A 26,312-nucleotide genomic window follows, 5' to 3' on the forward strand; every position below is an offset into this window, starting at 1 on the left:
GAGGACCTGTCGTTGGGGTACCAAACCCCAGGATCTATGACTATTATGCTACTGCAACGGCTTGTAGCTCAGCGAGAAATGTTCAACGGCTACGCCGGGCGACAGAAGAAGTCCAATAACGCACTTGGGGGGCAGTTGTCGTACATCGCTCTGACACAGATGAGGTCAGCCTGCAGCTCCTTTTTCCTCGATTATCCGCGCCTTCCTCTCGCCTAGTAGCAGAGCTCCTGCGGACCGGCCGCTAAACACCGTTCTGATAACATGAGGAATAATGGCCCCGTTTATCCCGTCACGCGCCACTTCAAGAGCGGCCCAAAAACGCCTAGGGTGGTTAGGCAAGAGACATTTCGTCATCCTACTGGCCTCCCGAAAAGATGCTTACCCAAGGCTATTCCCGGCGCTCACCACGTATCACGTATGGTGACTTTCGCCAATATTCAGCGACGGGGCACGTCAGCCCGTTTCTCCCGAGATATTTGCAAGCCCTCCAAAGTCAACTTCATGCCGGCCCGTTTGACCCCGTCACATGGAATATCACAATCTTCAGCAGTCATACAGGTGCAAAATGCGAAATATTAGTTAACCGGAAAGGTAAGGTGGGACAAAGACGATGCAGAACGCTGCAGCCAAGCAAATGAACACTGCTCATTCGCTCAAGCAGGGCCAGGGTCTCGTTGAACGAGAACTCCCTCCTAAGAATGTCCTCCCTCCAGCAGCGCCGCTTCTCGACCTGAGCATAATGGCTCTGCTTGTCACTGTGTGGTCTAGGAAGCAGCAGGGGGTTCAGCTCACTCTCTCCTGAATTCTGCTCTCTAGCTAACACGAGCGCTGAAGGCGAAGATTCGCAGAGTGGAGCGGATCTAGTCATGGGAAGTCACATTGTGTGCCTTCGATTGCCGAATGTGAAGGACCAGCGCGGATCCGACACCTTGGTGATGGCCACCCAACCTACTGCGGTGCGAGACGATCACAGACAGGACGAGGGGAGCTGGCTACACGGCTTATGAGTTGATCTTGCATTGGCCACAAAAGCTTTCTCGACATGCATCTTCTCTCATCAGGCGACAGCGGAGCATGCAGCTGGCAGGTCAAAAGCGCGTCTAGTCGTCGCATGGGTCTCCATCGCTGGATGGCCTCACAGACGTTTCTCAAGTCGACATGTGCGGAAGCTGATTGGTTCACCCGGAAAGATCCTAGCCTGGGCCATATAAGAGAATGCGCCACAGCTGAAACTCGGTGCTAACTGATTGCCCGTCATCGATGATGGCGGCGAGGGAAATGAACCATGTAGCTGACCAAGACCAGCGCTCGCTCTCAGCAAACCAACAGTAATGCCAGCATTGAGATCGCACGATGGCACTTGCACAAGGACGGTGCTTCATTAGCTTCGTCTCGGCCTCTGCTCAATGACAGTATGTTGAAAAGCAAGAGGCCAAAAAGGCTTCTATTAGTCGTGAAGCTTCCTATTACTCATGTCTCTGCAGCGCGCTGCTCCGAGGAAGGATACGTCGAAGGACGAATATGCGTTTCAGCCGACTCGAACTCGAACTGGGATGTGTCGTCCTACGCGAGGAAAATGAGGAGGATTCATTAAAGTGACTCCTCCAGTGCGGCCATGCCTCGGATTCAATTAAGCTACACGTCAGGCGCGAAAAGACGAAGCCATCCGCCTGGTTTCCCCGCTCGTTTCGTATTTGGTCATGACGACTATGCCCTCTCACCGATTCACCTGTCGTCGTCTCGAGCGCGTCGCATTCGCGCCTCGATTGTTTGGTATACGCCCCTGCTGTTAGCAGCCTCCTGCGGCAAAATCTGATTACAGTGCTGCAGCGAACAACGGGATCAAACCAAATGACTGGAGTTCGATATGGTGTCCGGGCCACCCATCTAATTCTGTTGAGCTAGGCACCCAGGGGAGCCAGACAGCACAAATTTGAAAGCCTTGAGCGGGAGGAGTGGAGGACAAACGTGGTCACGACCACGTACTAGGTAAGTTACCAGAGAAAGATGGTGTGCAACTATGAGCTTAGCTTGCAAGACTCGCAAATGGAGGAGCTGTGTGGACACGAATGGACGATGGCAGATGGGTGGCGGCGAAGCTGGGGGGAAGGCGTCGTCAACGGAACAGAACGGAGGACATCTTGGCAGTTGGTTCCCCGAAACGACACGGGCGATTGGTCTCTACCGTCACATCAAGACGAGGGCAACGGTCAGACTGTTAATCATGGGTTTAACGGAGACCCACCCTGGATTTGTGCTGCTTCATGTTCACGCATAGCATGAGCATGGCATGGCCCTGCGGTTGGTCAATCAGGGTGCTGGCCCAGCCCATCTTGGTGATAGAAGAGGTGCCGGTGTGGGCGGCGGCGACGGTAAGGATGAGTCGGGCTCCTTGTCCGCGTTGTTGGGATGACTTGTGACTAACCTCGTTGAGCAGCGTTGTAGGATGGGGAAAGAGGCAGGCGGAAGAGGGTTTCCACACTCGAGACAAGGGACGAAGAGAGTTGGGTATGAGATGGAGGTGTGGTGTACGGATAGGTACGTGCACGCGCCTACAACACCATGTTTCTCTCCGAACGAGCCGTGCCAGACCAAGGTGCAGCCATGGACGGATATTCGGTCGGTTTGAGCAGCGTCTTGGAGGAAGAGCCGCAATCGTTGCTTCGCTGTGCGGATAGGATTCAGCTGCCTGCGTATTCTTGGTATCCGACTGTGGGTACGACGATGGTTGTGCATGGCGCCCTGGACTGAACGACCCGTTTCGTCTTGTCCTATGTACACTTTCCCGGCTGGCCCTTGCGTCCGAGGGCGTTGGGAACAGATGGCCATGTTGCTGGTGAAGGTGGTGGGTGTCCAGTCTATGCCGCCCGCTACTAGCTGTGAAGGGTGGCTGTCAGTCGAAAGGATGCCGCCGCAGCGGCACCCAATGGTCTGAAGGAGAGGAAAGACGACGAGGGGGAAGAGGGGGAGCGCCCTACTCCTTCAGGCAGTAAGAGCTGCCACTGTTGACGTTGAACCGCGGCCGCTACACCTACTCGCAGACGTTAGCCGGCCTAACATAGGTCGGAAGCCCACGTTTTGTCGTGTTCGACAGTTGTTTATTTGCGCTCTCAGAGTCCGTGTGTGGCCGCCCGTGTATGCCATATCCGGCTCTTCGGTTCAGGTTTCGACTATCTGATCGGCTGGGAACGACAGCCACGATGGAGGCTGCCTGCAATAAGACACACAAACGGTCGGGAATGGCTCTAGAACAGACGACGAGTTTGTGGGCGAGGATGAAAGAAGCCCGGGGAGCGACGATCAAGGTCGAACATGAGGCCGAGGGTGTTGTAAGACCACCGGCATGGGAACACCCAGGAAGACGAGTGAGTCTTCACATACATGGGGCGCGGCTACGGATACCTACCTACCTACCGAAGTACTGAAATCTAGATGTTCAGTACCGCGCGCTGGTTGCTGCTGTCCGTACGCAGTCACGCGGTGATTGACTGGGAAGCAGAAGGGGTTTGTCTGTCTGTCTTCACAGGTGAGGAAAAGGAAAAGAAAAGAAAGCTGGGGTTCTTTTTTGGCGATGCGGGAGCTACCCTGGAATCCTTGCTACCCGCTCGTGCAGCAAACCAAACGCTCATCCATTCCCCATTTCCCTTCGCCTTCCCCATACCAAACCATGCCATGCCATGCCATGCCATGCTATGCCCATGTCTGGCTCTAGGGGACACCTGGAACCCTTCCACACTTCACACTTCCCACCCCTTGGATCCCCCCCTCCACACTCCATCTTTCAATCACTGGCCCGCCCTCTATCCACTCCCATCCCCCCCCCCCAGCTTGCAGAAGGCCATCGTCCATCTCGTTTCTTTTTAGGAACCCGTCCAAGACCAGGCCCTTCCGATCTCAGTCGCTTCTCGTTCGCAGCAGCCGCCCGCCGCAGCAGCTAATGTACACTGGCGCGTGTCTTGCCGCTGTGGAGCCGCGGCCAAAGGACCACCACCACCACCACCACCACCAACACCACCACCATCATCGCCGACCACCACCACCACCATCTGGCACCACCCAAGGACCCCCAGCCGGCCCAGCATATTCCTACATATGTAAGTCATTCACAGATCCGCCCCTTACTTGCAATTTGTTCATCGTCCGCGGCCGTGGCCAACAGGATGTCCGGATATAATATGGACTTCTTGTCGTGGGGTTGATTGGTTAATCGGGTGGCTAGTTGTTTAGCTAACCAACTCCTTCGTTTTCATTTATTTGCTCGTTCAACCATGCTCGGATTGTTTGTACCGCACTCTGATACATTCTTCCAGATTCCATGTAACCAAATCTACAACATCACTCACACTCGACGTCATCCATCTATGTCAATGTCTTGCTTCAAAGTCGCTTCTCCTCAGTCACATCACTTGTAGCGCTTCCTTCTTCCGTTGCCTGGTCCTACGGGAGGCCACATGGTCATGCAGCCAGCCGCCCCGGACGTTGCTGTTGGAATCGCTGCCACCCAGCCGGATTCTCTTTCGACCACCCAAATGCCGACCAGTGGCCAGCTATTCGGGACAGGTGGCATGTCTTGGATCCTACTTACACGACACGATGGTAGTCGGAACGACAGATGATTGAACAAGTTGTCGCCTTCCTCGGCACTTAGATACCTGCAATGCCCGTGCAACTCACCACCGACCGACGAGATACCACCTGACGACCACGACCACGACGAAGACATACGTTTCGAAAGCCACATAACACCACAATCGCCGTTGTCGCAGTAAGCCGTCAGTGGTACATTCTTTGAGAATACCCGATAGAGACGAAGTAAAACAAGCAACATCGACTAGCCCTCGAGATTTAGCTCCCGCCTCCGCACAGATGCTCTTGGGTTGTGGCCAAGCCTATGCCTATCCTGACCTGTCTTCGCCCTTCTCACTTGGACCTTATTCGGACGACGGGCACTGCGGGGGCGGCCTTGCAACGCAACGCAGCTAGTTCTTTATGCGCTGACTCGGATGCGGCGAATGCAACGGCTCTCGAGCCTCCCGTCACCTCCTCGACTGATGTTAGTCTTCTGTTGTTAGTCCTCGGGACTGCAGAAAGGTGATATGTCCAAACTTTTAAGGGTCTCCAGTCAGCCACAAACCCCGGTTTTGGCTCTGCAATGCATCGAGTCCGGCTTTCCGGCCGAGAGTGACGCCAGGAGGTTTAATGGCCAAAATGCTATCTGCTTCACGGCCAACGTAGCTTTCCCATGTCGCCGAGTTTCCAGCCCACTGAGAAGTCATGTTTGGACTGACGTCTCATCTCCCCTGCAGCTGGAACACTTATTCCCCTGGATGATGAGAATTTATTTTATTTCCTTTACCTTCCAAACAGGAAACACCTATCTTGTGCCTACCATGTAGACGTAGCCTGATCTCGGGCGGAACGTTCGCTTCTGCTTGTAAGATCTGGAGGAACGGACCACAAGATGCTGCGACGCTGACATGAGAGAGTGCCACTGTTCCCGACAGGCATGGCCTGCTTGCGGCCACCTGGGGCCACGGCATCGGAGGGCGGCCGATCCAGGCCAAGCTCGCTTCAAACAGCAAAATGAGCCGGGCGAAATTCTCATTGCAGATCATGCAATGGGCAGATACCCGATTAATAAGAAGCGGCTGATGATGGGTAAGCAGCAGCTGGAAGAGTATTGAACTGAACTCCTGTATCCGTGGTCAGATTTTTTTTATCCGTCGCCACAGTCCACTGTTTTCCCCTTGGCTGGAACACGGGCACTCTACAGTACCTTGTACGGGCTGCATACCGCGTACGGACGGACTCTGGGGTGGGGGTTCTGCGAAACGGGAGGTTGTTTCTCGATGTGATGGGATGAAGCAAGCCCTTCTTTCTTTTTTCGTTGTTTCCTTTGTGCGACGGGTGAGGTTCCTCTGGGGTAGCACGCGCTCTTCCGCGAGGCGCAGGACGGGAACCGGGGAGAAGGGAGAAACAGATGTTCGGGAACGATGCCGTGCGACGGTACTGGTCGGGGGATAGGGCAGGCAACTTCGGGATCCGGCGAATTCTCGAGTTGCCTTTGGGGTTTGCTTTGGTTACTTTGGCCTTGACGTTAAGGCTTGCTCTGGATGACACTGCGACTTGTCTCGTCTTTTTGGTCTGCAAGGAAGCGATTCCGAGGCAGATGAGATTTCGATGTCCGGCGATCGGGTGTTGAGTGATCCCGTGGCAGCTTCTGCTCACGGGCGAGGATGTGCTTTGTTTGGAAACACGGAGCCGAAGCAAGGCTAGACCGTCAGCGTATTTTCAATATTGATGATGAGGACGGTCTTGGCTGCCTGATCTATAGGAGTATTCGGACCAGCCACACCCGAGGCTCTTGTTCAAATCACAAGATTTCTTTTTTTTTGGTCCCCATGAGGTTGTCATCGCCGAGGAGGTAGCCTTGTTGAGACCATTGTACGTACCAGAATAGTCTCGGTCTCGCACCAAGCTACTGCTGGAAGGCGCACAACGATATTAATTTTTTTTTTGGGATACACGACATGAAGCACAATTCGGGATGGAAAGCAGCTGGAAGTCCGATAGATACGTAGACACTTCAATGTCTCGGCCGCGTGCCGTCGTCATTGGGGTCTTGTTATCGATAAGAGATAAGCAAGACAGAAGAGTTCCGATAAGAAATGCAAGCGCCACAATGGAACGGACGCCTCTGATTCGTTTGTCAGCCGCCCCGCGCCTCACTCAGACCAATTTTCATCATCGAGAAGGGCTTTCTGAAGGGATCTCGACGACAAAGATTCATCGCCCGCAACGCCAATTCACCTTTGCGAATACGGCGATAAGTCGACACGCGAGAACAGAATGACGAGTCTCAAACGCTCGCTCGAGGCGGACCCCTTCGCCGCCAATATCTCGAGCAAAGTCTACGTCCGGTCCACCAGGAAGGGCAAGGTCCAGAAGATTGTGAGAGAGGTCTACCTGCGTCAAGACATCCCCTGCTCGTCCAAGCTATGCCGGAGCTGCCTGCAGACGGCCCCCCGAGATGCGGCCAACAACGGTACGTGACGCACGTCTCGCTTTTTGACAGGAGTCAACGTTCGCTGATAAGATCTGAATAGTCCAACCATTCGTCCTCTCGGACAAGCCCGCCGGAACCAAGGCGTTCCCTCAGGGGCACTATATCGTCCCCGACACCAACGCGCTTTTGAACGCCATGGACCTTTTTGAGCAGAGCACGGCCTTCTACGATGTTGTCATCCTGCAGACGGTGCTCGAGGAGCTCAGAAACCGCTCGTTGCCGCTGTACAACCGCCTCGTCGGCCTGACCAAGAGCGAGGACAAGCGCTTCTACGTCTTCTTCAACGACTTCCGCCTCGAGACGTACGTCAACCGCGAGGCCAACGAGACGGTCAACGACCGCAATGACCGTGCCGTCCGCAAGGCCGTCAAGTGGTACGCGGATCACCTGGCGCAGACCAAGTCCAAGAAGGTCCCTGCCGTCGTCATGCTCAGCGATGACCAGGATTGTCTGAGGAAGGCCAAGGCTGAAGGCGTGGCTGCCATGTCACTTTCCGAGTACGTCGGCGGTCTCGAAGACGGCGAGAGGTTGCTGGACATGGTTGCCGAGTCGAGGAGCTCGGGTTTCTCCAAGAAGCCCGCCGGCCCTCTGTACCCCGAGTACTACACCATGTCCAAGATGATGACTGGCGTCAAGGCCGGTCTGTTGCATCAGGGAAACTTCAACGTCTCTCCGTACAACTATTTGGAAGGCTCCATCAACGTTCCTGCGTTTCCCAAGCCCTTGATCGTTCTTGGAAGAGAGAACATCAACCGTGCCGTCAGCGGTGACGTCGTCGTTGTCGAGGTTCTGCCCAAGGACCAGTGGAAGGAGCCGTCTACGAAGATCATTGAAGAGGAAGCCATCACGCGTGACGAGAACGCTGATGAGGTCGAGGAGACCCAGGATTTCGTATCGGAAAAGGAGCGCAAGGCGCTGCAGGAAGAAGTCAAGAAGACTCAGAGCAAGAGCACCGAAGGTCGCGCGCAACCAACAGCGAAGGTCGTCGGTATCATCAAGCGCAACTGGAGACAGTACGTTGGGCACATCGATCCTTCGTCAGCAAGCAAGGCCGGCGGTCAGGGCCGCAAACAGGACAATGTCTTCCTTATCCCGATGGACAAGCGTATTCCCAAGATCAAACTGCGTTCCAGGCAAGTCTCAGAGCTTCTCGGCAAGCGACTGCTGGTCACTATCGATGCGTGGGAGCGCGACTCCAGGCATCCCGTCGGCCACTTTGTTCGCTCGCTGGGAGAGCTCGAGACCAAGGCGGCGGAGACGGAGGCTCTGCTGCTGGAGTACGATGTGCAGTACCGGCCATTCCCTAAGACTGTACTAGACTGCCTGCCTAAGGAGGGCCATGACTGGAGAGTACCACAAAGCTTGGAAGACCCAGGCTGGAGGGACAGAGAGGATCTTCGCAAGCTCCTCATTTGCAGTATCGACCCCATCGGTTGCCAAGATATCGACGATGCTCTTCACGCAAGGCCACTTCCCAACGGCAACTTTGAGGTCGGTGTTCATATCGCAGACGTGTCTCACTTCGTCAAGCCTGCAAATGCCATGGATCTGGAGGCCAGTCTGCGTGGTACCACTGTCTACCTCGTTGACAAGCGTATTGACATGTTGCCCATGCTGTTGGGTACAGACCTGTGTTCGCTCAAGCCTTACGTTGAGCGCTACGCCTTCTCTTGCATCTGGGAGATGAACGCGGACGCGGACATCGTCAGCGTGCGCTTCACCAAATCTGTCATCCAGTCCAAGGAGGCCTTCAGCTACGAGGCTGCGCAGCTTCGTGTCGACGATGATTCTCAACAGGACGAGCTTACGACCGGCATCAGAACGCTGCTTGCGCTGTCCAAGAAGCTCAAGCAGAAGCGCATGGACGCCGGTGCTCTCAGCCTGTCGTCTCCCGAAGTCAAGGTCCAGATGGAGTCGGAAACATCAGATCCCATCGACGTCAAGACGAAGCAGCACCTCGACACCATGTCCCTGGTCGAAGAGTTCATGTTGCTCGCCAACGTCAGCGTGGCAACGAAGATTTACGAGGCCTTCCCTCAAACCGCCATCCTCCGTCGCCACGGCGCACCCCCCAAGACCAACTTTGACGAGCTCGCGGACCAGCTGCGCGTCAAGAAGGGCCTAGAGCTCCGCGTCGACTCCAGCAAGGCCCTCGCCGACTCCCTCGACACCTGCGTGGACCCCGCCAACCCCTTCTTCAACACCCTCGTCCGCATCATGGCCACCCGCTGCATGATGTCGGCTGAGTACTTCTGCTCCGGCACCCAGGCGTACCCGGAGTTCCGCCACTATGGTCTCGCCTCCGAGATATATACCCACTTCACCTCCCCGATCCGTCGCTACGCCGATCTGGTCGCCCATCGCCAGCTCGCCGCCGCCATCGGCTACGAGGCCATCCATCCGGCGGTCCGCAGTCGCGGCCGCCTGGAGGCCGTGTGCAAGAACATCAACGTGCGGCACCGCAACGCCCAGCTCGCGGGCCGCGCGAGCATCGCGTACTACGTCGGCCAGGCCCTCAAGGGCAAGGTGGCCGAGGAGGAGGCGTTCGTTATGAAGGTCTTCAGCAACGGCTTCGTCGTGCTTGTGCCGAGGTTCGGTATCGAGGGACTCATCCGCCTGCGCGACCTCGCCGAGACGGAGCCCGATAGCGTCTACGACGCGGAGAGCTACACCCTCACGACGACCGGCAGCCGCAAGCTCAAGGTCGAGCTGTTCCAGAAGGTCAAGGTCAAGGTTACGGATGAGAAGGACGAGGCGACTGGCAAGAGAGGTGTCAAGATGGAGCTCGTCAGCGCTTAGGCTGGGACGGAAGGAAAAGGGTGATTAGGTTATCTGGGATTGTTATTCGTAAAATCTGGCATGCATGAGCCATTGGTAGAGGCTCTATACAAAAGGTTTCTTATTTGATATGAAGTTCTGGAGCATGTGTGCGGGTTGGTGACATGGGTTGAATCGTTTATTGACAATAAAAGGAAGCTCTCCTGGAAGCTGAGTGGTTTCCCTCAACGTTACATGCCTTCTTTGTCCCTATGCCATGCTCCGGAAGCCCACCACGGAAACCGACTCTCAGAGCAACCGGCCAAGCAAATGAAGGAATTGATAGAACACGAGAAATGTGAAGCAACGATCTTCGCATGCGACGGTTTCGAGTCGCAGTACCGAGGCTCTGCAATCCATACTGGGATTGTGTTTGCAGAAACCTCTACCCTTGTGTGTTTGGTTTGCAAGCGGTAGAGTAAGTCATGTTCTCGACCCCGGGTTTCTCCTGATCCTCCATGACCGTGGTCGTCTCCCTCTGGCTTCCAGAACCGCGAGCGTCGTGCGACATGACTGACTGTGTTGAAGCTTAACTCGCGGCTTGTCGGCGGCCATCGCGGTTACAAGGAGCACATATTGCATCGTGGGTTAAAACTCGGTATTTCTTCGAGGACGTGGCGGGTTATCGCGTGGTCAGGTCGACGGGCTGCCTCAGGCCTCTGACGAACGCCGGGTCTGGGGCATTTTGAGGCTACCTAGGGTTCATGTCATATCTGGGGTAGTTTCTCTTGCTGCTCAATTGGTTTTCGGAGAAGGAGGCATCGAGAGCAGAGCTGGGGACTTGCCCTCGACACGACTCAGAATGTTACAGGGCGCCTTCTTAAGATGTTGCGGAACTTGTCAACTGCTTCGCCTTTTCAGATGATATAACTTCAGCGTTGACTTCTGATGTTTGATCTGCCGTCAGGGTCTGCAGTTACGTGATCCAATCCAAGGTCTCCGAAGGAGATGCGGACGGACCGTATCGTTCAAGCCCAACCTCTGCGACATCCTTCGTCGTCAGAGAGTCACTCATTGTGAATTAGTGAAATATTTTGGTGAGCTTCCCCGGAGGGACATGGAAACTTCGATCCTCTAATTCAGGGTTTGTCTTCATGTCGCGTATGCGCGCAGTTGGTACCTTTAGACAGGCAAAATGAAGCCATCGTGACCCACTCAAACGGGCGTGGAACCAGCAAAAAACATACAACACCAGGTATTCGCTGGTCGTCACCGACCCAACTACTAATCCGGCCCTCATTGGCTTATCTATGGGAGAGCGGACGGGATCCCGAGTTTTCCAATGGGTATGGTCGTATGTGGCAGATTACCATGGCGAAGCTGTCCTTGTAGGTACGTGGCAAAGGGCGGGGAGCTACGACCGCCCCAAATCTCGTGATGCTTATAATCTATTGCTGGATTGACAGGTTCATCTCGCACCCGCTGTTGTATATCGCATTTTGCTCATTTTCTGCACACTTGACTCTAAGTTTCAGCGCCGCTTAAGACTCACAAGGGCTTGACGCCTGTTGTCCCCCGAATTGAGGATCTTAACAAGAGATAAAGCAAATATGAGACACATGCTAGGTCGAAGCATGGGTCTCTTGTGATTTATCAAATCCTGCCATGTAGGCATCTGTCTTTTACTATGTCCGTTACTCTTTACTGTTGTGTGCTGCCCAGACTTCAGGCAGAAGTACCTGATAGATGGTCAACTGGACATTATGGATAAGAGCCGGGGAAAGGACGGCTAGAATCTTTAGCTATCAAAAGCTCCATTGAATCATAATGGAGTGAGAAAGCACTGAGCTATCTGAGCAACTCCATTTTCTTTAAAATATCTAAACTCACATGACCATAATGACATTAAGGCGGGAGAAAGGTAGATAAAATGAACAAAATTTTATATCTTAGAGGTAATAACCCGCTCCTATTGAAGCTCCTGTAGAGTATAGACAGACTTTAACCGTTTGTCAAAGGCGAATTCTTATCCAATAAGTATAGCATTGGCATTAGGTCTATGTCTTTCTCAGCAGTGGGATGTATTGTATAGCGTATCGTCACTTAAATATCTACTAACTCAGTAAGCCGTCGTTCTATTTTATTCATGTAGCAGTTTCTAATGATATATATATGACCGGGACGCTACTGGGTGAAATACCACATTATGGTTTTTTGGAGTTATACAATTCATGAGATAGAGATCCATCAGCCCATCAGAAATTAACATAATCTCAGCAACTTCTTGCTGTACCTAACAGATGACCTCACCGGCTTTGCCAATGGGCCTCAGCTATAAAACATGCGTGTTGCACGAGCTTGTCAATTCCTCCTAGCAAATTAAATGTTGCTGTTCCTTTAGGTTCTCTAAGACAATGCCCAGCCCCCCTGTTCTTATAGAAATTGGATTGAACTACTTTACATGAGTGTGCGTACTCGTGACGTTTATGTCTGCCCAAATTTTGATGTTCCTGTTGTTCAATTTCACATAGAAGCTATATTGAAAAGAACCACATACTGTGCAAGACGACTTCCCTCATCACGCAACAAAAGGCAGACATTTGGAGCTAGATTTTCCTTCTTCACTGTTCATGGAGTACATGGGACGAGAAATTAGTGGACTGAGTTTCTTGAGTAGCATGTGGAAAAGGCCTGAATCCCTTGGGTAAAGGCTCATCACTGATTTATCGCCACGTTGAGCTCATTAAGGGATCGGGACGCCAAGCAGGCCTCTAATCACAGGTTTCCCTTACAAACGTAATGCAACGCCACGGTTAGGTATCAACGCGAGAAAATAAGATCCATTAAATGGGCAATGTACTAGTGCCGTATGAAGAATCTCCTGGGCCAATCACCTCTTGTTTAGCTTAGGAAGCAGTTACGTCAAAGATGCGAGCATTCACCTAAGTGTGGGCCACGAAAGTCCAGCCCTCATAAGAAACCTCCCGTCCGGTGACCTTCAACGACGAGCAAGGCCACTGGTGAAGACGGTCTAGGGGTGGAATCGTATGCCTAGGTTGGGCAAAGCTCGAGGGTTTGAGTTCGGTGATCCTGCATAATTCTCAAGGCAGCTCGTTGTTATTTTTTGGCCTTTCTTTTTCTTTTTTCAGAAGGACATCACGACTGCTGGGGACATGCTGTTCGCTCCAGTTAGCGTGTGATATGGTACCAATCCGACATTAAAAAGACATAAAGGCAAATCATGGCGCGAGATTACTTGAGTAATACTTGCAAAGCAACGTCTAAAGATGGTGATCGTGAAGTGTCGGCCTACGTTCCATGATTTTAGGTTGGTGTTGTTGTTGGTGGGACCGGGCCGGCCCCTCCAAAATTCTAGCCGCTCCTGGGGTGACACGCTGAAGACCTGGATGACCCCTACCGCGCTGATCCTGGCATTGCAGTGACGCGTGACGCCACACAAGCATTTTCCCATGGAAGTGAAATCACACCTAGGTCTACATCCCACTCCAACCCAACAAACATTACGCTGCATTTCCACCTACTCCCTCCGATATCAGTGCAATGGACTCTGTTTGAGCTTATTGTCATCTTAGAAGAGTACCCTTTCAAGTTTTACCTTTAATTCACCTCCCATGATTACATGTCTTCCTCCAAATTGTTCCCGCCCTCAGACGCGTCGCGTCAAAGATCGGGAATCCTCACCCCTAGTTCCGATGGCTCTCTAAACTCCAAAAATGCGACGCCGCTACCCGAGCCCAGCATGCACAGGAGGCGGAGCGGCTCTCATGCGTTGGTAGACTTGCTTAGGTTTCCAATTGTTGTCAAGGTAAGTCTTTCCTGCACTCGTCGCGTTGTGGAGGTTGGAATTCATCACTTACTGTCGCGTAGGCGTATCCCCCGAGCATGACGGCGAGGCCATGCACCCTGCAACCGCTCATGCTGCTCCCCCGCGAAGACCTCTCCCTCTCCTACCTCGACCTCGGCACGCCCCATAGCGACCTACCCTCCAGCCGCTTCTACGACTCACACATCAAGATTCTCGACCTCGAAGATCGCGTAGCGGACAAGCCGAGCCTCCTCCTCGCACGCAACGAAGCCTCGAAGACACTTTACGCAATCGAACGCGCTGCTGGCTCCCAAAAATCCCTCTATGCCGTTTGTAAACTCGGCTCCTGGGTAGATTTGCTGGAGCTGGCCGAGAAGGCCACTGTCACCGGCAAACATGTCGCGCGCATCAGGCAAGCTGAAGAGATGCGGGAGTTCCAACTTTTGGACAGCCAGCGAGAAAAGCCGCTTGTGACATTTGGACAGAACAAGGGACACACAGACAAGCGCATGGCGATCGAGGCGCTCCAGTCGATTGTGCGCAAAAGAGCGCGCTCCCAGTCGGTATCAACCTTTGACGATGCAGTCAGAGCGGAGAAGCGAACCAAGTCCGATGATGACAACGCTTCGCGCCCGCAGACACCTAGTGGGCTGAACCCCAGCGTCAATCCTGTTCAGACAATCGAGACGAAGCCTGAGCCGATGGAATGGATCGAGACACATCTGGACGCCGTCCAGGCTGCCCCGCAGCCGATTCGTGACCATAACGTCCAACAGACACCTGGTGAGATTATGGAAAACATCAGAACACAATATATGGAGGCGCTATACAAGTCGATGGTAATCCTTACTTGTCTGTTGCGGAAGAGAAAGTTGGCTAAGGCGTTCTCAGGGATCTCTGGCGTATTTTGCAAAAGGACCGCTATCTCGAGCGCGAGCTGCGTTCCATCTCGACTGCGACGGCACTATGAACATGGATGACCTTATCGAATTCCTCAAGAGTCTCGTTATGACCACCGTTCAGATCGACAAGAAATACCGCGAGACGGTACCCGATATAATTTCTAAAATGAAGACCCACGTGGACATCTCCGACGAAGGCAGCAAACTGAAGAAGAGGAAATCCAAGAAGATGAAGCTTGGAAAGGATGGCATGTATCCAGGTGAGGATGATCACGTCCGAAACTGGTGGGATACGAACAAGCCGGAGCTCCAGAACGATGATGTGACCATCACCCCGGCTCAGATCAAGTCTCATGTTTCGCTGCTCAGGACTCGTGAGACCCAGTTGCAAATGATTCTCATTCTAGAGATTCTTGCACTAGAGCCATTGCGGGCAGCTGATGCAGAGGGAGAGAGCCAACTGCCAGGTCTGCCAGTAGACGATGCCGAGAAGGCTTCTGAAATTCAGCCGAAGAAGCGTAGCAAGCATAACTTCCCTGTTCTAGTGGATGTGCACGCCGACCGGTTGTGTATCTGGCAGTCGACAGCTTCTGATGAAATGAGACTACTGGAGGATTCACAGGTGATAGCTCCGGCTGATGGAGGGCCTGCCCAGAAGGCATCGTCGGATCCTTTGAAGGACTTCTGCACCGACATTATCATGCCATTGTAAGTTCTGTTAAGGGCTCACTGCTGCTTCTCCTGCTAATGCAAACAGCTTTGCTGCTCGACTGTCCAAGATTTGCGACTCGATCAACCGCAAGCTTGGTGGCCCTGTTATCATTGCTCCGCCCAAACCCAGAGCGAAGCCTTCTTCCAGCAAGTCTGATTCGAAGCCCGGTGCCGCTGCAAAACGGCCTGCCGCTAAGCCTGCCGCTAAGCCTGCTTCAAGAAACATCGAGAAGGCTCTATTCAAGGAACAATCTCGTCGTAGTGTTTCCAGAGGCCCCGGCAATGCTATTGCATTATTGAGATCCGCAACATCAGCCAGTATCCCTGGGCTCAAGCGGGAGACCAGTGATCTTGATCGCAGGTCATCGGTGGACAGGACGAGCCTGCTCTCCAGGAGTAACAGCCTGACTGCTCTAGACGATGCTAAGGCGCAGAAGAAGGCCATGGTTGAGGCAGAATTGAAGAATGCCATCACGGCCCTGCGGAAGCCGAACCGTGAAATGGCGGGCAAAGCCATCGTTGAAGATGCTGAGAAACGAAGTTCTGGCGGTTTGTCTTCGATTAAGAGTGCGTCTCACTCCTGGTTATGTTCGACAATAGCTAACCTATATGCAGAATCCAAGAAACCGACGAGACACCCTCTCTTTGACCCAGTTCAGGTGAAGGTGACGCCAGCCAACCACCGCTTCCGCGATGCTCTGGCGGCGGAACCGAAGGCCTCTAGCAGTGATGTGATTCCGATGTCGAGCATTCCCCCTTCTAGTGCATCGAGAATACCATCGACCGGGCCACGTAGAGGTCATGTTGATATTGTTGGCCACACACCGTCCTCCGCTATTCAGGTTACACCTGTGAAGCGCAGCGGGCGGTTTGGAGGACCTTCCCCGGATAACGAGCCTGCCATTCCGCCTTCTTCTCCTCTGATGATGAGGAAACCTGCAATCACGCAGCAATTTAGTGTGCCTGCGAGCGTGGTTCGCGAACGGCCTCAGCCGGCACGATCAGTATCGCCAGACGTGGGTCTCCCGGCGACGCCATGCAAACAGAGAACTAGGGATACAATTGGAGATGAGGTTGCGGCCACACCGATGGCGAAGGCCACCCCGCCGCCGCCGCCGCCGCCGCAAGCGAAGCCCAAGTCGATTTACGAACAACTGGGATGGGATGACGACTTTGATGACTTGTAATGATGTGCGATTGCATTGTTAGGCGTGTATGGAATTACCGGCATACAGATACCAAGTGGCATTTTGAAACTTTCGGCAGGGTCATTGAAAGGATTAGGGCAGGAGGAACACACTTGACGAACATGACATACCACAGCACTGCGTGGAGCCTAGTTCTTTGCATCTGGGTAGCATTGCATTGCATTCCCCGAGAGGTTAGCACGTTACAACCAGGAGTAAATTAGGTTTATAAAAGAATAGGGAGCCGTTACACATCAAGCAGGTCCCATCTATTACGTCTTCATTCCGTCTTTTCCTCCTCGGGCCGTTGTCCTACAAACATGATGGGTAAGTCTCTCACATCTACATGCTCCTGAGACCCCAGATCGACCACTCTGATGGCCTCGATGTCTACGATTCCCGTCTTCAATGGCAGGAACCTGAGCTCCACAACATGGCAGGCTCCAGGAGCAAGAGGGCCAACTCTTGTGTCGGCGGTCAAGCAGACGACCTCGGTAGACTCAACAACGGAGTTGCGCTGCATAGCGTGCAGAACGTTATCGTCCAACACCGCGTCCGCAAGCTCCTTGCCATCGACAGCCTTCTTGCTCCTCCCACTCGTCGATGGCGGACGCATGAGGCGTACCTCGTTGCGTCTGCGTTTGGGGATTGCGACGAGGGCAAGCTTGCGCGGCGGCAGGGCTGGGACATTGGGCTTTTCGATGGCACGGTTCACGACGTATACCGTCCATGCGAAGATTTCGCCGGCGTAGATGGGCTCCTGGGGCCCACAGAAGGTCATGGTTATGCCCAACTCCGGCAGGGGCGCTTCGACTGTGCGCGTTGCCGCCTCGAGGGAAGGGAGGGAATCGGGCCTGCTGACTGCCGGCGCCACGAGAGACTGCGCTGCTTCAATACCGCTTATGGAGAGCTGGGAAGGGCGGTGAGAGCGCTGAATGGGCTGCATTGGTTGCATGGCCGCGTTGAAGCCCGGGTTGACAGGGAGTGTGAAATCGAGTGTTGTGGACCAGTTCATGGTCAGCCGAGGGGTGCATAGGCCTGGCTGTCTTTGGACTATAGCCTCGATGTGGATATCGAGATCGCGGCTGGGGTTCTTGGAGGAGGGCAGATCGGGTTGCTGCGGTGGAGAGAGGCGGTAGAGAAAGGTTACGTGATCATGGGGCACGCAGGACATGGGAAGGGAGAGCCCTGAGGATTCTGGTGCGTTGAGGTCTTCGACTAAACCACCGTCAGCGACGGAGAGACGGATACTGGTCAGCTCGACGGGACAGTCGAAGTATGACGTGAAGTCGACTTCGAGCAGGGCTATCAGGGCCGGTGAGGTCGGCATGGTGTTTGGCCGGGAGAAGCGCACGCGGGTGTGGACTGCCGGGAAAATGCGGACGCGGACGCTGTTGAGGGCGCGAAGGGGCCGCGTATGATCCTTGGGTTGGGTGACCGGAGCGACGCGAGAGACGCGCAGGGCAGAGAGACGGGGAGCGATACCTCCGAGTCCCGGGTCTTTGCTGAAAGGCTCCAGGAGGTTGAGGCCTGATGGCACGCCGGATTGGAGATAGCCTCCGCCATGCTTGCTGCGGCCGTTAATGCGTTCCGGGGTGGAGGTTCCGGACGCAGCTCTTGAGGCCGGCTTGAGACCGGCGGAGGCTGAGAAGACTGCAAAGGGCCCTTGAAGGCGAATACGGGGGCGAGCGAGGAACACAGGGAGCTTCCAGACTGCATAGATGTGGGCCGGTTTCTTCTTGATGGCGACGGCGGTCTCTGTCTCGCTCTCATCTTTGTTGCTATTCTCGCTTCCGTCATCGGGTTCGTCTACCACGATGAAGGGATCCGAGGTGTCTTCCACGGTGCCCTGGAAGACGATGTCTGTCGAAGGATGGTCTCGATCTGCGGCATGGCTGTTGACGATTTGGGTTTCTAGTGAGATGACCAGTCGGCTGAAATGTGAGCGCAGCGTCTTTTCATCGACAAGGGGTGCTCTCAAGACGAGAAGAACGTCGACAGTCTCATCTGCGTGTCGTTAACATTGCATAGCTTGGTAGAGTAAGATTACATGAGACTGTACCAAAAAACAGGTTTTCCCGTCGCTCGATGTTGTCAAAGTAGGCCTGCGTATCTTCGACATCTTTGAAGGCTTCCTCGAGGTCGAGGTTTGTTGCTTTCGGGATAATGTATGTGAGAAACGCGTGTTCTATGAAGTCCTCCACTTCGGCAGGCTCTCGTCTGTGCTCGTTTGTAGCCATTATGGGCTACCTGATTTGTTGTGTGATGTTGCGGCTCATGCTCAACTATGAGACTCAGTGAAAGGACAGTTTCACAACCGTGTCCCCTGTCGGCATAAGAGATTATACACCAACTGGTCTTAGGCGGCAATCTGAACTCATCAAATGCTTCAACGCTATGGTATCCGGAACAAAACGGGACAAAACGATAGAGGGACCCGACTGAAGTTGTTGTTCTCAATGGCGATGGATGTAGCGTGGTACAGCTCTCGGTGAGAGCTCCGATGGATTGAGGTGAGTTGCAGACAGTTTGGATTGCAGGGTTCAACGACGCTGGCACAGTGCGTTTGGTCTCCTGCGCGACTTACCTCAGCGGAAAATATCCGTAGCATCCATATGGCTTGACAAGAGAAATATGGGGCATCCCGCACGCTACCCCAGTCCGTGCACCCAAGCGCCAAATTGCTCATTCCGCAAATATTCGCAGCCTCTTCTCGCGTTCCTTGCGCGACGACTGCTCCATTCTCCAACTCGAGAGGTCGTCCACAGCATCTTGGGAGCCTCACCATTTTCGCCGCTGAAGCGCCAAACTACGAATTTCTAGTACTTATACGTCCGTACCATTTTCGATCGACGAATTCGCCATGAACGGTGCTGGTAGCCCATACGGCCAGCCGCCGGCGGCCTGGCAGGAGCACCGCACTCCTGATGGTCGAGCCTACTACTACAACCCTGCGACCAAGGTCACGCAATGGACCAAGCCGGAGGACATGATGTCTCCTGCTGAGGTATGAAACCCCTAAGAACATGCAAACAAAACGCTACAAACCAGATGCTAACTCATCCACAGAGAGCTCTTGCGAACCAGCCGTGGAAGGAGTACACCGCGGAAGGCGGCCGCAAGTACTGGTACAACACCGAGACGAAGACGAGCTCGTGGGAGATGCCGGAGGCGTACAAGGCAGCTTTGGGCGCCACCGGCGGCTCTGCAGCGCCTGCGTATGGATACCAATTCTCACCGTTTGCCGCTCCAGCTAACTGTCATAGTCCCGCATCATCCTACGACCGAGGCGGCCCCCCCGATAGGTATTCCAACTCTGGATACGACTCTTATCGCGGTGATCATCGCGATCGTGATCGTGACCGCGGCGACCGCGACCGCGACCGCGACCGTGATGTATACCCCGAGTCACGCCAGTTGACGTACGGCAACGACACGAATGCCAAGGCCTTCGTTCCTGCGAGCAACGACCCCGAATATGCTACACAGGAGGAGGCCGAGGCCGCTTTCGTCAAGCTTCTCAAACGCAGCGGCGTCCAGTCTGACTGGACTTGGGAGCAGGCGTTGCGTACCATCGCAAAGGATCCTCAGTACAGGGCCATCAAGGATCCGAAGGATCGCAAAGCGGCATTCGAGAAGTACTGTCATGACATGATCGTCCAAGACAAGGAGCGCGCCAAGGAGAGACTGACCAAGCTGCGTACTGACTTCGAGACCATGCTCAAGCGTCATCCTGAGATCAAGCACTACACCCGGTGGAAGACCGCTCGCCCCATGATCGAGGGCGAAACCATTTTCAGATCCACCAACAACGAAAACGAGCGCCGCCAGCTCTTCGAGGAGTACATCATTGAGCTGAAGAAAGCACACGTGGAAAACCAGGCAGCTATGCGCAAGACCGCCATGGACGGCTTGATCGACCTTCTGCCGAAGCTCAGCTTGGAGCCGTACACGCGCTGGTCTGATGCCCAGGGCCTCATTTCGTCCACGACGCCTTTCCAAAACGATGAGAAGTACAAGACCCTTAGCAAGTTTGACATCCTGATTGCATTCCAAAACCATATGAAGGCCTTGGAACGATCTTTCAACGACTCTAAGCAGGAGCAGAAGAACAAGAAGTTCCGCAAGGAGCGCAAGGCGCGCGACGCTTTCCTTTCGCTTCTGAACGAACTCAGAAAGGACGGAAAGATTAATGCCGGTACCAAATGGCGCCAAATCCACCCCCTTATCGAGAACGACGATCGATACAAGAACATGGCCGGCCAAGGTGGCTCAACGCCACAGGAGCTCTTCTGGGATCTCGTCGAGGAGGAAGAGAAGGCCATCCGTGGCCCTAGAAACGACGTTCTGGATGTTCTCGATGTATGTCAACCCAATCCTCATCAAACCACAGCATGCTGACCCAAACACAGGACGAACAGTTTGATGTCACCCCGAAGACAACGTTTGAGGAGTTCCACGCCGTTGTCAAAAAGAACCGACGAACTGCTAACATTGATCGTGACACACTTGTGGTTATCCTTGAACGCGTACGTATCTGGAGCTCGTGCGTATCGATATGAAAGCTAACACATGCGCAGATCAAGGAAAAGCGGTCGTCCAAGCGATCCGAAGACGAGCGACAATCTGAACGACAGCAGCGCAGAGCCGCTGATGATCTCCGTGCTTATTTGAAACGTATGGATCCCCCAATCACTCTGGATGACACGTACGAGAAGGTCAAATCTCGCTTGGCGGACATGCCTGCCTTCCAGGCTGTTACATCCGAAGACGCTCGCATCGCTGCCTTTGACAGACACATGAGGAGGCTACGCGAGAAGGAGGAAGAGGCCGACCGTGACCGTCGTCGCCGACGTGGCCGCGACTCAAGTGAACGCGACTTGTACCGCGAGAGACCCCGATCCAGAGGTGAGCGATCTCATCGTAGCAGTGGCCGTGCTACTAGGCGAAGTCGCAGCCCTGAGGTAGACGCGTACGAGGCGGACAGACGCAAGGCCATCGCCGAGCGTGAGCGCAATCATCGCAAATCGACTATGGCTGAAAGCCTCCTGTCCGAACGCGACCGCGACCGCGACCGCGACCGCCGTTTGTCGCCTCCCCCTCGTCGTGAGAGAGAGCGTGAGAGGGACAGAGACCGTGAGCGCGATCGTGACCGCGACTATGACCGTCATCGTTCCCGCCGCGACGATGATGGCCACTACGACCGCGAGAGGAGGGACAGGGAAGAGGAGCGTGAGCGACTTTATCGCCGGCGCATGGATTCTTATGACGAGCTTCCGTATGGGGATGAGCGTCCTTCTGGATCTCGCCGCCGCCGCGAGGAAGACGAGGATGACCGCCGGGATTCCAGGGACTCAAAGGTACGCCGCATCTCAAAAATCACCACCACCAACCCAGCATACTGACGACAGCGCAGAGAGTCAGAAGAGAGAGAACACCCCGTGAGCGCACCCCCCAACGTGAAACACGTACCAAAAATAGGACTCCTCCTCCCGTGGCAGCGACTGCGACTGCAACTACGACGACGACAACAACGGCGCCGCCGGCTGCCGAGAACAACAAAGACGACGCTGGTGTCCACTCAGGCTCTGAGGAGGGCGAGATTGAGGAAGACTAAGCCGTTTGTCAACTCCATTCACGGGACGGCAGCGGAGACTAGAGTGACTTTCGAGTACGTATCGGAATCACCAGCCGTCGCTGAGAGCATGATGACCGCTGCGCCTACAGAGACTACTGGTCCCATTCCTACATCTTCAGCGCTCTTGCATTCGGCAATATTCTTCACGGCCACTCCGGATGTGGTACCTGGGACCGCTTCGCCATCTGGCATTGCCGGTATCATCGGCTAGTATGTATCTCTCTCGTTTTACTCTAATTGTAGGTGCGTACATCGCAAGTAGTAGTATCGTATCAAGATAAAAAAAGTAGACTGTCTTTTGAACAACGGTCTTCTTCCTTCTTTCTCATTTTGTGATATATCTCGGGCATATTTCTAGTATATCTACGAGTCTTGCTGCAAAATTAGCAGCAAAGACTGACGGCAGTCACCCTGCTTGACCCATTGTCCCTCAATCTATAGAGTCGGGTTGTTCCAAAACCAAGTGTCGCCAAGCGAGAAACGGCCAGGCCCCAACCAGGAAATGTTGAGCTGCGAAAGCCTCCTCCCCGCTCCATAGGACCAGACAACAGGGGATAGACTGCCGTCGCCGTTGTTAACCATCGGCGTCGTCGTCCTCGGACGCGCCGTCCTCCTCTAAACCCAAACCTTGACCTTGACCGCCGGAAGCGCGCCTCCCCAGCTGCCGCTTATGCCCTTTTTGAACGCCCTTAACGCCTTTGTCGAATGCATCGTGACGCGGAGGGAAAACATCTGTATGGATGCCCTCTTTAACTCGTCTTATCGCTGTCGTCCAAGAAGAACTAAATTGCACGTTAAAGAGCTGCACTACAGATGTTTGCGGGAGAACTTACGTAGTTTCCATTCATCTTCTGTTCCTGGTCAAGCTGGGAGTTCAGCTTGTTGATACGAGGACGGTAGTTGGTGGGATCGCGACGGAAGGAGACGTCGAGGTTCTTCAGGAAGGAGTTGCAGCCGGTGAGCAGAGACTCGGGCTTGTTGGCGTGGGCGTCGATACCGGGCTTTCCGTCAAAGACGATGACACGGTCGGCGAGGTAGGTGGCCATGATGAAATCGTGCTCGACGATGAAAGCGGTCTTCTTGGCGTGCATGATGAAACGCTTGATGACGCGGGAAGCAATGATACGCTGTTCGGAGTCGAGGTAGGCGGAGGGCTCGTCGATGAGGTAGATGTCGGCAGGGATACCAAGGGCCAAGACGATGGCAACACGCTGCAATTCACCACCGGACAAGTTCTTGACCTCCTGGTCGATGAAGTCGTCGAGCTTCAAGGGCTTGACAACGTCGGTCTGGAACTGAGGGGACAGGAAAGCGGCCCTGATCTTCTTGAAGAAGAGTTGACGGACGGTACCCTCGAACTTGGGAGTGATGGTCTGAGGCTTCATGGAGATCTTCATCTCGGGAACCTGGGCCTTGCTGTCGGGCTTGAGGGCACCAGCAAGCATGCGGCAGAACGTGGTCTTTCCGGTTCCGTTCTCACCCATCATGACGATGATCTCGGAGTCGGTGAAGTCACCGGACTCGATGCTCAGCTTGAAGTTGCCAAGAGTCTTCTGCATCTTGGGGTACTTGAAGGCACGGCTCTTGTCGGCGTTGAACTCGTCCGCGGCCTCGGCAAGCTTGAAGGTCAAGGACTCGTCACGGAAACGCAGGTTCTCGGTAGGGATGTGACCGTCGAGGAAGATGTTGATACCTTCACGGACGGACTGGGGCAGTGTAACGACACCGTAAACCGCGGGCTGACCGTACAGGACGCAAATAAAGTCTGAGAGGTAGTCCAGGACTGACAAGTCGTGCTCGACGACAATGACGTAGTCGTCGTCGCGGAGGAGGGAGCGGATGATACGGGCGGCAGCCAACCTCTGCTTGACATCGAGGTAGGAGGAAGGCTCGTCGAACATGTACACGTCGGCCTTGCGGACACAAACAGTTCCGATGGCGAAGCGCTGCAGCTCGCCACCGGACAACAGGTTGATCTCACGATCCATGATGTGGTTGAGCTCCAGAACGTCGCAAACCTCCTTCTTGTTGCCGAGAGAGGACTGAGCGTCGATCAAAGCCTCCACGGACTTCATGGGGCCCTTGACGGCGCGGGGAATTTGGTCGACATACTGGGGCTTGACGACAGCCTTGAGGTCGTCCTCCAAGAGCTTGGTGAAGTAGTCTGGCAAAGGGGGGTTAATTGGGGCGAATAAAAGTCGATGTGTGGGAGTACTCACTCTGAAGTTCAGAGCCACGGAAGTACTTGATAACATCCTCCCAGTCAGGGGGGTTGTCGTAGCGACCCAAGTTGGGCTTGAGCTTTCCGGAAAGAATCTTCAGGGCGGTACTCTTTCCAATACCGTTGGTACCGACAAGACCCAGGACGTTACCAGGACGGGGCATAGGCAGACGGTGGAGCTTGAAGCTGTTGGCGGAATATCGGTGGGTGACCTGGGTCTCGAGGTTCGTGGGCAGGTTGATGATGGTAATGGCGCTGAAGGGGCACTTCTTGGGGCAGATACCACAACCGATGCATAGCGACTCGGACAAGAAGGCGATTCGGGACTCAGGGCTGACTTCGATGCAGAGCTTTCCGGAGCGAACGACAGGGCATGACTTCTTGCACTCCTGACGGCACTTCTTGGGCTTGCACTTATCGCTGTTCACGATAGCGACACGGGTGAGTTTGTCGGACATGTTGGTGATGGTGCCCGACTGATCGGGGCGGGGTTAACGATGGAAAGGATGGTGGGGCAGCTTTTTTTTCTGCGCGCGAAGGAAATAAAAATAAGAAAAGAGGAGGAGGGCGTAGCGAGGTAAGAGGAGTCGGTCGGTCGGTCGAGGTTTCGGAAACGAGGAGCGAAAAATTCGCAACAGGACCGGGCAAATCGGCGGAGGATTGTCGAGGCGTCACGACCTGGCCTTCTGGAGGTTGACGGAGGGAAAGGTTTTTGGTGTTTGTCTGAGACGGGAGACTACGGTGCGGCGGCGAAGTGCGCCGGTCATCCAATTTGTGTGCGCCGTCACTGGTTGTGAAATGCCCAGGTTTTGGCGGGGCATTTTCCAATACCCTACCGGCCACCTTACCCCTCCACAGGGCTGCTGGGTCTCGTCCAAGTAGTTATTCACACAAAACACGAGCGATTATACTTGGAAGCAACTTGCAGCACCTGACATCACAACCTGCCTTGTTCTTTTCTTGGTGAGGCCAAACACTTGGCCCTCAGTGGCCTGGAAGCGTCCGATGCCTAGGTATGCCGTCTTTTTGGACGATGCTGACCGCTTCTTGGTTGTCAATTATGAATCTGGGGTTTGAGACCAAAGGGCACTCTCCACTCTTTCCAATGACTTGCAGAATGCACCTTGGCTCGAGTCTCACTCTTGAATTCAGGCATCCGACAATTTTGTTTCGCTGTTGATGTTCTTCGACTGCACACTCGGAACGCTCTGATTCGTGTTCCATCTAGCTACTTGAAATTCAAACATGGACACTCCTCAGTCCAGCCTCCTGACAACTGCAAGATCATGGTCAATTTAATGGCAGCCAATTCTGTTGCCGTTGACGAATATGTTATGGATATTTGCATGGTTGTATTCTGGCTTCCTTCATTCAGTGAAGCGCACAACGGCTACTCAGACCGGTTTCACTCTTCTCCTCAAAGATTACCAGCTAACCCCGACGAACAACAGCCTTTATGCCGAGATCTCATAGTATTAAATGTGAGTCACTGGAATTTAGGGCTACATCCCAGATAAAGAAATATCGATATGTTGCCGACACAAACGCGAAACCAAACAGTATCTACTGAGCTCATCGAAAACCGGTAGACAAAGCACTTGGAACAGATGCAGACCCGTGCTGTTCAATATCTTCACCTCCATATCGTAGTAGACCGATAGTCCCCTACCGTTGGGGCATCTGCTTCATGGCCACATGCGCCTAGATGATGCAAGCCGACAACGAAATATACACGCTGACAATACTCGCAAGCTTGAAATGCGGTTGCCATGATAACCGCGTAGTTTGGGACATTTATCGCGCTTGGAATGGAAAACCACGCGGAGGGTAACTAGTCGGGGATTTACATGCCAGGAAAGGTGGACAGGCGCAAGAAAGAAACCACCATGTACTGCAAAATATTCAGAACTCTCTTGCATAGTTATCAAGCGAAGGGGGAGTATTGAAACCCAGGCGAATATCCGACGCCATGCATCAGAGTAAGGTCACAGCGTGGATCTGAAC

The 26,312-nt window shown here is 54.0% G+C and overlaps 5 protein-coding genes across 5 annotated transcripts; 3 read left to right on the forward strand and 2 right to left on the reverse strand.

The window, feature by feature from the left end:
• Positions 1–6,849: 6,849 nt before the first annotated feature.
• CkaCkLH20_12502 (uncharacterized protein) lies at positions 6,850–9,865 on the forward strand (the record flags this gene model as incomplete). The annotated part of the gene is made up of 2 exons (XM_038895215.1): positions 6,850–7,045; positions 7,107–9,865. The coding sequence occupies 2 exons, from the start codon at positions 6,850–6,852 to the stop codon at positions 9,863–9,865; spliced, it is 2,955 nt and encodes a 984-aa protein (XP_038739483.1).
• Positions 9,866–13,463: 3,598 nt separating this feature from the next.
• Positions 13,464–16,449, forward strand: CkaCkLH20_12503 (uncharacterized protein; the record flags this gene model as incomplete). The annotated part of the gene is made up of 5 exons (XM_038895216.1): positions 13,464–13,649; positions 13,712–14,488; positions 14,541–15,259; positions 15,309–15,829; positions 15,878–16,449. 5 exons carry the CDS (start codon positions 13,464–13,466, stop codon positions 16,447–16,449), a joined length of 2,775 nt encoding a protein of 924 aa, XP_038739484.1.
• Positions 16,450–16,729: 280 nt separating this feature from the next.
• Positions 16,730–18,689, reverse strand: CkaCkLH20_12504 (uncharacterized protein; the record flags this gene model as incomplete). Its single annotated transcript, XM_038895217.1, has 2 exons — positions 16,730–18,456; positions 18,512–18,689. 2 exons carry the CDS (start codon positions 18,687–18,689, stop codon positions 16,730–16,732), a joined length of 1,905 nt encoding a protein of 634 aa, XP_038739485.1.
• A 623-nt stretch (positions 18,690–19,312) lies between these two features.
• Positions 19,313–22,066, forward strand: CkaCkLH20_12505 (FF domain-containing protein; the record flags this gene model as incomplete). Its single annotated transcript, XM_038895218.1, has 7 exons — positions 19,313–19,456; positions 19,519–19,667; positions 19,716–20,811; positions 20,862–20,978; positions 21,030–21,357; positions 21,418–21,809; positions 21,866–22,066. 7 exons carry the CDS (start codon positions 19,313–19,315, stop codon positions 22,064–22,066), a joined length of 2,427 nt encoding a protein of 808 aa, XP_038739486.1.
• Positions 22,067–22,836: 770 nt separating this feature from the next.
• Positions 22,837–24,766, reverse strand: CkaCkLH20_12506 (translation initiation factor rli1; the record flags this gene model as incomplete). Its single annotated transcript, XM_038895219.1, has 3 exons — positions 22,837–22,869; positions 22,921–24,251; positions 24,307–24,766. 3 exons carry the CDS (start codon positions 24,764–24,766, stop codon positions 22,837–22,839), a joined length of 1,824 nt encoding a protein of 607 aa, XP_038739487.1.
• Between the last annotated feature and the right edge of the window lie 1,546 nt (positions 24,767–26,312).

Source organism: Colletotrichum karsti (genome assembly GCF_011947395.1).
Source record: "Colletotrichum karsti strain CkLH20 chromosome Unknown Scaffold60, whole genome shotgun sequence".
Lineage (NCBI taxonomy): Eukaryota > Fungi > Ascomycota > Sordariomycetes > Glomerellales > Glomerellaceae > Colletotrichum > Colletotrichum karsti.